The sequence below is a fragment of the Salmo salar genome, chromosome ssa29, assembly GCF_905237065.1.
Source record: "Salmo salar chromosome ssa29, Ssal_v3.1, whole genome shotgun sequence".
NCBI lineage: Eukaryota > Metazoa > Chordata > Actinopteri > Salmoniformes > Salmonidae > Salmo > Salmo salar.
Genome location: NC_059470.1, coordinates 26,649,699 through 26,659,259, shown reverse-complemented (window position 1 = coordinate 26,659,259; position 9,561 = coordinate 26,649,699). Strand labels below are relative to the sequence as shown.

At 43.2% G+C, this 9,561-nt stretch overlaps 1 protein-coding gene across 1 annotated transcript in view; it reads left to right on the top strand.

Moving 5' to 3' along the window:
- The first annotated feature begins 505 nt into the window (after positions 1-505).
- Positions 506-9,561, top strand: part of LOC106590475 (coiled-coil domain-containing protein 191) — a 36,841-nt gene continuing 27,785 nt past the window's right edge. The window contains exons 1-10 of the mRNA XM_014181545.2: positions 506-805; positions 5,087-5,128; positions 5,269-5,404; positions 5,514-5,666; positions 5,813-5,994; positions 6,219-6,442; positions 6,630-6,783; positions 6,883-7,073; positions 7,419-7,671; positions 8,597-8,729. Of these exons, the coding sequence (XP_014037020.1) occupies positions 731-805; positions 5,087-5,128; positions 5,269-5,404; positions 5,514-5,666; positions 5,813-5,994; positions 6,219-6,442; positions 6,630-6,783; positions 6,883-7,073; positions 7,419-7,671; positions 8,597-8,729 (1,543 nt within the window). The 5' untranslated portion in view covers positions 506-730. The remainder of the gene's footprint in view (positions 806-5,086; positions 5,129-5,268; positions 5,405-5,513; positions 5,667-5,812; positions 5,995-6,218; positions 6,443-6,629; positions 6,784-6,882; positions 7,074-7,418; positions 7,672-8,596; positions 8,730-9,561) is intronic.

Genomic DNA, 9,561 nt, shown 5'->3' with positions numbered 1-9,561 from the left:
ATTTAACAAATCCCAGTCATAATTATGGCTGAAGCCCGCCTATTTGTACAATTTATCTTCTTCAAATATATTGCTGCCCCTAACGGTATGCCTAACCCTAACCTTAAATGAAGACTAAAAAGCACATCTTAGTTTCCATAAATGTGAACGATATTTTGACTTTGTGGCTGTGGTAACGAGTGACAATTTGCAGAGCTCTCATTACAAAACCTAATTTGCTGTTGAGTAAACAGAGTGTGTGCATACATTATAACATCTGCAAACCCTTTCTGTGGGACTATGATAATGCTGTGTGGACTTTCGCACATTCAACCAAGGTTGACTTGGGGTCTATTTTTACAACACAGTCAAACGTTCAACATTTGGGGAGGGATCCAAAGTCACTATAGTTACCAAAGGGACGCTTCTGTTGACAAAAGGTTGGAATGGGACTTGTAGTTTACTAATGCCACTATCAAGCAAACAGTGCGTTTGAGAAACGTGGCTATTGACTACATTACCAAGGCATCTCGTTCTATTTTCAGCGCACTAGCAAACAGCAGGACAGCATGGAGCTAGCTGCATCACTTTTGGATTAGCTTCAGATACCTATTTCAGTGCAAAATTAGACTTTTTTTGTTGCTGTAAGCGTAGCTAGTGCAATAAGTAGTTAATGTAAATTATGTAGCAAGTAAAATTGTATTCCTCTGTATTAATTAGGTAATACGTGGCAGCTAATTTGGCGTCAGAAATGGCATATCCACATAACCCTGATATTTTTCGCTGGAAAAGAGTTACTAAGACCAAAAAACCCACTGCAGATAAGGTACGGTGTTATTGTCAATATACTGTATGTGTGCACTGTGTGTGTGTCTGGGTGAGTGAGAAACTTTCTACTTTTGACAGGTATGAGGTAAAGTCAAATATTGTTGAGTGTCACCTAAACTTAGTGATGCACAAATCATTAATTGATTACCTCGAACTGATCTTTCAATGCATGATCAAATACTGCATGACTGCAAACAAAACTTTTAAAGGTCTGGTGCAGTCAAAAACATGATTTGCCTTTATTAAAAAAAAAAGTATTTCCCGCCCCTTTTGTCGTGATATCCAATTGCGATCCAATTACGATCTTGTCTCATCACTGCAACTCCCCAACGGGCTCCGAAGACCCGAAGGTCAAGTCATGCCTCCTCCAAAACATGACCCGCCACATGGCGTTTCTTAACACCAGCCCTTCTTAACCCGGAAGCCAGACGACCGAAGTCGGCCTGCAGCAGTGGCGGTTCTAGACCATTTCAACTGGGGGGGCCAAGCTGGGGCTAGTTGTACTGTTAGAGGGGCCAGTTACATTAGACTATCGTTTTCTTCACTGCATTGCAGGCATTAGCAGGCAAAATACCATGTTCATAATCATTAGTGTTCCGCGTTGCCACTGTCTAATAACGGATGTAAAAAAAGAAAGATAGCAAAAAGTTGTTATGTAAAAATTATTTCATACTCCACATTTAGGGGGACCACAAGGGGGTCCAAAATTGTTGTCACAGGGGCACTGCCCCCCCCCCTGCCCCCCAGAACCGCCCCCAATTATGCTAATGAATTTTTACCATTTGAATTGAAAACAAACACAGGAAGGTACTTAATTGTTACCCAGAAAGTTTTTATATACTGAGATAAAAACAGCTGTGTGGGACCTTTAAATATATTCAACTGTATCATATTTTCTGTCTCCATCTCTCAGACATTTCCTTATTGGAAGAAACCTATCGAGATGGGTAAACCATAATAAAAGTGCCCTCAAAGCTATCTTTAGAAATAAGGTGGGGCTTCAGAATGTATGGATTTTTACGTCCCAGTGACTGGAGAAGGCTGAAGAAGCCCTTACAGTTTAAATGGCCTTTTTGATGTCGTGACTTTACCTTAATTAACATGAATCTGAAGACTGTTATTTAGCTAATGAACTATGTTTAATTGTTACCCGATTAAATGAATCATGTAACAATTAACTCATTAGGATCTGGGACACAACGAGAGCGATTCTTTAAAGAGTTACCATCTCCTGAATTAAACTCAAAGATCTTTACCTATCACATCTATAAACAGTCAACTTATTAATCATAACCTCGTATCATATCCCATTCTGAACAGTCGTAACCTCCTTGCATCTGCAAAAATCCGAGCACCGGTTATTGACTGAAGCCTTAATATGCTGAAAACAGATCCCTAGCGGAATGAAGGCAACATGGCTGCTTGTTAACTAGTATGGGCTATGTGGGACACTAGCGCCCCACCCGCGGTACAGCCAGTGAAATAGCAGGGCGGCAAATTCAAAACAACAAAAATCTATAATCAATCATTCAAATTTCTCAAACATACAAGTATTATACACCATTTTAAAGATAAGATTCTCCTTAATCTAACCACAGTGTCCGATTTAAAAAAGGCTTTACGGCGAAAGCAAAACATTAGATTATGTTAGGACATCACCTTGACAAGAAAAACCACACAGCCATTTTCCAAGGAAGGAGAGGCGTCACAAAAACCAGAAAGACAGCTAAAATGAATCACTAACCTTTGACGATCTTCATCAGATGACACTCCCAGGACTCAATGTTACAAAATACATGTATGTTTTGTTCGATAAAGTTCATATTTATATCCATAAACCCCATTTTACATTGGCGCGTGATGTTCAGAAAATATATTTCCACCAAAACGTCTGGTGAATGAGCACATCAATTTACAAAAATACTCATCATAAACGTTGATAAACTTTACAACAGTTATTGAAAGAATTATAGATATACTACTCCTTAGTGCAACCGTTGTGCCAGATTTTAAAATAGCTTTTCGGCGAAAGCACATTTTTCAATATTCTGAGTACAGAGCTCAGCCATCAAAGCAAGCTATACAGTTACCCGCCAAGTTCTGGAGTCAACTAAACTCAGAATTAGTATTATAAATCTTCCCTTACCTTTGCTGATCTTCGTCGGAATGCACTCCCAGGACTCCCACTTCCACAAGAAATTTTATTTTTGTTCGAAATACACCATATTTATGTCCAAATACCTCAGTTTTGTTCGCGCGTTCAGGTCACTAATCCAAAGGCATAATGCCAGAGCGCAGAACCAGAGACGAAAAGTCAAATAGTTCCATTACCATTCATAGAAACATGTGAAACGATGTTTACAATCAATCCTTAGGGTCTTTTTAACATAAAACGTCAATAATATTCCATCCGGACAATAGCGTATTCATTACAGAGGAAAAAGAAGGTGAGGCGCGCCAATGTGCCCACGCAGTAAACAACTCACTGGTCCCAGGCAGTCCACTGATTGACTGACCTCCTATTCTCTGCCCAGTAACAGTAGACGGATGAATCAAGTTTCTAAAGGCTGTTGACAGCCAATGGAAGCCTTAGGAAGTGCAAAATGACCCCACAGACACTGTAGTTTGAAAAGGGATTAGATAGAAGAACTACAAGTCACTTCCTGGTTGGATTTTTTTCTCAGGTTTTTGCCTGCCATATGAGTTCTGTTATACTCACAGACATCATTCAAACCGTTTTAGAAACTTCCGAGTGTTTTCTATCCAAATATACTAATAATATGCATATCCTACCTTCTGGGCCCGAGAAGCAGGCAGTTTAATTTGGGCACGTATTCATCTGAATTTCCGAATACTGCCCCGTCACTAAAAAGTTAAAGAAGAGATGAAGAGGGGGAGAGGGACACTTAACATTGGTACATTCAGAAACTACTTTCACCTACAGTAACCATATACTTTGCACACGAACCGCCGCCCGCTTTAAGTAAGAAATCATGAATGTATTTACGTGAAATGCCTGGGTTCGTCGGAGATCTCCTTGGAAAGGGGGTTGGGCCTTTTCGCGGCACGCTTGTAAGGCTCTGATTGTCCGAAATGGTTCCAACAAGTCTTCTACTGTTGTCCTTCTTTGTAGTTGTCCGTTATCCAGTGACTTGTCGTGTAGTCCTGAACAGAACTATAGAGTTAATTTTCCTTCCATTCGCTCTTGAAGATGCTTCTTTGAAGATAGGCTAGCCAGCCGTATCGATGGTTCCCCAGTGGTTTGATGAGAGTAGCGTAATACGATGGTTTGAGCAGAGTAACAGGATGGTCCTACTTAAATTCGCTTTTGAAGATACTTTACTTAGGACAGCTAATCAGCCGTACCAGTGATTGTCCGGGAGGTGATTTTATCGTCTCCGCTTCGTGTTGAGATTCAAAGTTCAAACCGTTTTAAACGTGCAGCTGCCCATTCACACTTTTCTGGCCAATGTGTTTTTTCCTTAACCCATCATTTATACCTTTTGCTTGAAGGGCGGTCCCAGCAGGCTGTCACACTCTCTGACCTCACTCCGGGGCGGTGATTACTCACTGTGCAAAGTTATGGAAAACAATTATCTCTTATAGCTTCTCACATCACATCCCTCTCTTAACGAAAACACTTTCATCATTTTTGATATTACATGCACAACCCATAGTATGGAAACTTCATATATGTAGTGGGTATACTTTCAAAGTTACAGTATTTCCTTTATAGCATTTTTTTATGACATCACAAAATGAGTGTTCTTTTGATCGCCTCTGACCATTCTCCACGTTATACATTAGAAATATTGTTCCAGTAGTTGCTTTTGAACGTGTTAGAGTTTCAGAGGGAAAAAGGTCTGTTGAGACAAAGCACATTCCTTTGGTGAATTTGGAGAGCACAGGCCTGGATCTTTTCCCTTGATTTATAACAGGACGTGAGTTGTTAATCCGCACTAGTTCTTTCCTTCCCCTCTACGGGTGATTGAAGTTATTCATTGCAAACCTGATCTGACCTGTTTGGATTCTCGTGGGCAGTCATGACATTGAGATCCTCTGGTAGTGCTCAGGGTGACACAGGGATACTTGAATCATGCTTAGAAGAGAAAAACCTTTTTCAACTGCTATAGGAAATGAATCTGAAATAATCCTCAGACATTAGGCATTGGCTGGGCTCTCTTGGTTTTACATCCACCGGTTAACCACTCTCACTGTCTGTGAAACTGTCTGAGCTCCTGTTCTTGTCATGATAAATAAGTCTCATTTTCTACAATAGCAGGTGCAGCTCAATAATGAGGAGATCAACCAATGGATGAAGGTGAGAACTCTTTCACTTTGTCCATCTTTACCTCCTGAAACCAGAGATGGACTGTTTGTGCTTGTGTGCAGAGGATATTATTCTGCTATATCTGTCTATAAGGCCATATGTATTCATGAGGTGTGCTTTTGTGTCCCCAGGCAGTGGAAATGGCCTCAGACTTTGCATTGACTGAGGTTTTTTCCCTGAAGAAGCCCCATCCAGTGATAAGCAGTCAGTCAATGGCACTACACAGCACAGAGCAGCTGTTAGATCATGACCAAGCATACGGGGAAGGTAGGCCACACACACACACACACACACACACACACACACACACACACACACACACACACACACACACACACACACACACACCTTTTTGGTGACTCTTTTTTTCCTGTAGCCCAGGCTCTTCTTAGTGATTGGATGAACAGCAAGTTGCGTCTGGAGATGGAGATGGAGGAAGAGGAGGATGTGATTGTCTCCCCTGAGAAGAACAGTCCAGAAGCCATGCCACCTGCCCAGCCTGTCTCCCTGGACTACAGCAACTTTGATGGTACAGAGACACTAACCTACACAACAACACACATTTAACTCTTAACTTCCATTTGACAATATGTGGTTCAGTTAATACATCATAGCACCGTCAGTGGGTCCATAAGGACCATATGTCATACAGTACACCCTCCGTCTCTTTCTCAGACCTGTATTCTCACCTCGCTGAGGAAGAGGAGAGCTCAGCGGTTAACAACTTCCTTCAAGACCTCATGGAGCGGGAAGTAGTGGATTCTGGGATAGTGGAGGATCTGGTACTAGACTCTGAAGAGCGAGACAGGAGGATGAGGAGGGACCCGAGCCTCACCATGGAGGCACGTCACCGACAGGTACAGAACCAGAGAGACGTTACGCAGGATTGGACAGTCTCAGGATTCCCAAGATTTTTGACAAAAGTTGAAAACATTGTAGTATCTGCATTGGGAGCCAAATGGAAGTCCCAGTGAATGGAAGTCAATTAAACTGTTTACTACAACAGCTGGACTTACGTTCACACCTTCTGCTCTCTTTTATGACATCATCCACGTCTAATTCCTCCTTTTTGTCATTCCAGGTGCGTGAGAACCGTGCACGGCGGGACGAGGAGCGGGAGAGGTTGCACAGGGAAAGGGTGGCGCGGAGGCAGGCCAGGGAGGAGGCACAGAGGAGGGAGCAGGGGGAGGAGAGGCGGAGGAGGCAGGAGGCACGCAGGCAGGAGGAGATGGTGCAGCAGGAGATGGTGCGACTGCGCCACGAGACGGAGGAGAGGAGGAACCTGGAGAAACTAGCCAGGCAAATGTACAGTAACCCTGGAAACAGCAAGACAAACAAAACCACGCATTTACTTCCACACTCCTACAATCACCTGCATCACGCCCATGCAATGAGCTCTTATTCAGAATGCTGGGTCTCGAAAATAAGCCAATCTGTTTGGAGCTAGGTCAGGGCCCTGTAGGTCTGACTGTGTCTGGGTGTCTCCCCCCAGGGAGAGGGAGAGGATCGCCAGGAAGACGGCAGCTAAGAGCTCTCTGGTACTCCAGCCAGGCCCTTCATTCTCTACTGCACAGAAACAACATGACACTGAGAGACCACTCAGACTACAGCAAGCAGAGGTCAGGGTTCAGATGCACAACCTTAAGGTTAGTAGAATACTTGTGTGGAGGGGAAGGACATAGTTCTGTTGGTGGTGTGTGCTTAGTGCTCACAGCATCTGAACAACACATTGGTGTGTGTTTCAGTGTCTGCAGAGGCACTTCTCTGGCTGGTACTCAGTGCTGTTGGAGAGGAGGTTGCAGATGGGCAAGGCGGCGTCGCTCTGTGATTGGAGGAGACAGCTGAGGGCGTGGCGAGACTGGTGGGCACTGGTGTGGGCAGGGCGAGAGCAGCGGGAAGCGGAGAGAACAGAGGAGGAGTTACGGACCCAGAAAAGGTAAGCACAGAATGGAGTCTCTCCCAACATTACAATCTGCATACTTTATTTAGCTGGCCTGGTGTTCTGGGAGGGTGAAGTTTTATGTTTCGCACTTTGGTTCAAAAAGTGAAAACTATACCTACCTGGCGCGCAGGCTGAATTTAATATTATCACTGAATCTGACTTCTGAACATTGAGGAAGAAAACCTGGACAGTTTTAAATTAGGTCATTTGTTTTGCCTTGCCAAGTTTTGCCTTGCCAAGCCTGTAAACACCTGGTGAAGATGATTAGCAAATCTGGCCCTCAAACTCGTCACAGTCACACCAGGTGTTTTGTCTCTAATGGTGCGTAATCCCTCGTAGACGCTCCCAGGTGGCGATGGTGAGTGACCGGAGGCGTTTGCTAAGACGATGCCTGAGTGATTGGCGGCTGTGGTGTCGGGCGGAGAGAGAACGCCGGGAGCTGTTGTCACAGCAGCAAGAGACGCGGCGCAAGATGACAGCCCTGATCAATGCCGCGGCAACTGGGAAACTCAAGATGATGGAGGAGACGCATACTCCTGAGCCAATCACTGCCCTGCCTGAGCCTTCTGACCAATCAGAAACTGTAGAACTGGTGAGTGACACTTGTAGAGCCCTCCCACTGAGGAAAGTCAACACAATCAAAGTATAGGCATAGCTACGTAGGAGGACACAGACAAAATGACAGATACAGATTCAGACTCTCTCACACACACACACACACATTGTTGTGTCTGCCCATTGGATATACATTAGCGTATCACAGTACAGACAGAAGCCCGAAGGTGGTAACGATCTGTAGTCATGAATTAAATATTAGCTATAGCTTATATCTGCAATGGTAAAATGAATCTGCAAGGCAATAAAATGTGCTATTGTATTCATTTGGTGAAAGTCATGCATTAGTCTATCAGTATCTACTGAATAAACAAGTTCTGTTTCAGAGTTCCTCTCCTCGCATGAGTTGGCCCGTACTTTTCTCTCTGGGAGTTGATGAAATATTCACAACACTGCAAGGTTTGCTTTCTCCTCAGAGAGAGAGAGAGAGAGAGAGAGAGGAAGTGACTGACAAATAGGGAGATACTGAATAGTGGAATAGAGCTTGAGGGAGAGAGGAAAAGGAGAGGGAGAGAGGCACAGCAACTTCTATCTAGATCAGGGGTGTCAAACAAATTTTGCCATGCCGCATTTGGTCTTCACTGAGGTACAGAGGGCCGCACTTAAAATTGGTTATAATATTTCCTTGCCATCAAAATGTCTTAAAATTAGTCCCATATCTATCACTGTTGGAATTTTCTATGCTCCCTGACTGTCAAGCATTCATTAGATGACTGTTAGAAGAGACTATAAATGTAGGTCATTATCATTTCTATAAGTTTTAATTTAGTTTTAGTTGTTTCAATGTCAATTGAGATTGTTCTTCCCAAGAAAAACAGTATTTGTATTTTTTTATGATCAACTTCATCCCATTTCCCGTATTTCCATGTGACCCGTACACTTCACAATTCCTGTCTCTGCAGAAAGGTCAGCCAGGGTCACAACCTGCTGGCCCCACCCCCTCTCCTGCCTGTCAAGGGGACGGACAGCTGGGGGCTGTGGTCCTGCACACCCTCCCCTGGCAGGTGACACGGCGTAACGCGGCGCTGAGTGCAGGTGAGTGATCAAAGTAAATGTTTAAATATGTTAGGGGAAACTCCTACCTACAGTTGAAGTCAGAAGTTTACATACACTTAGGTTGGAGTCATTAAAACTTGTTTTTCAACCACTCCACAAATTTCTTGTTAAAACTATTGTTTTGGCAGTCAGTTAAGGACATCTACTTTGTGCATGACAAGTAATTTTTCCAACAATTGTTTACAGATAGATTATTTAATTTATAATTCACTGTATCACAATTCCAGTGGGTCAGACTAAGTTGACTGTGCCTTTAAACAGCTTGGAAAATTCCAGAAAATGATGTCATGGCTTTAGAAGCTTCTGATAGGTTAATTGACATCATTTGAGTCAATTGGAGGTGTACATGTGGATGTATTTCAAGGCCTACCTTCAAACTCAGTGCCTCTTTGCTTGACATCATGGGAAAATCAAAATAAATCAGCCAAGACCTCAGAAAAAAATTTGTAGTTCATCTGTACAAACAATAGTACGCAAGTATAAACACCATGGGACCGTGTAGCATGTATACCGCTCAGGAAGGAGACGCGTTCTGTCTCCTAGAGATGAACGTATTTTGGTGCGAAAAGTGCAAATCAATCCCAGAACAACAGCAAAGGACCTTGTGAAGATGCTGGAGGAAACAGGTACAAAAGTATCTATATCCACAGTAAAACGAGTCCTATATCGACATAACCTGAAAGAGCACTCAGCAAGGAAGAAGCCACTGCTCCAAAACCTCCATAAAAAGCCAGATACGGTTTGCAACTGCACATGGGGACAAAGATCATACCTTTTGGAGAAATGTCCTCTGGTCTGATAAAACAGAAAT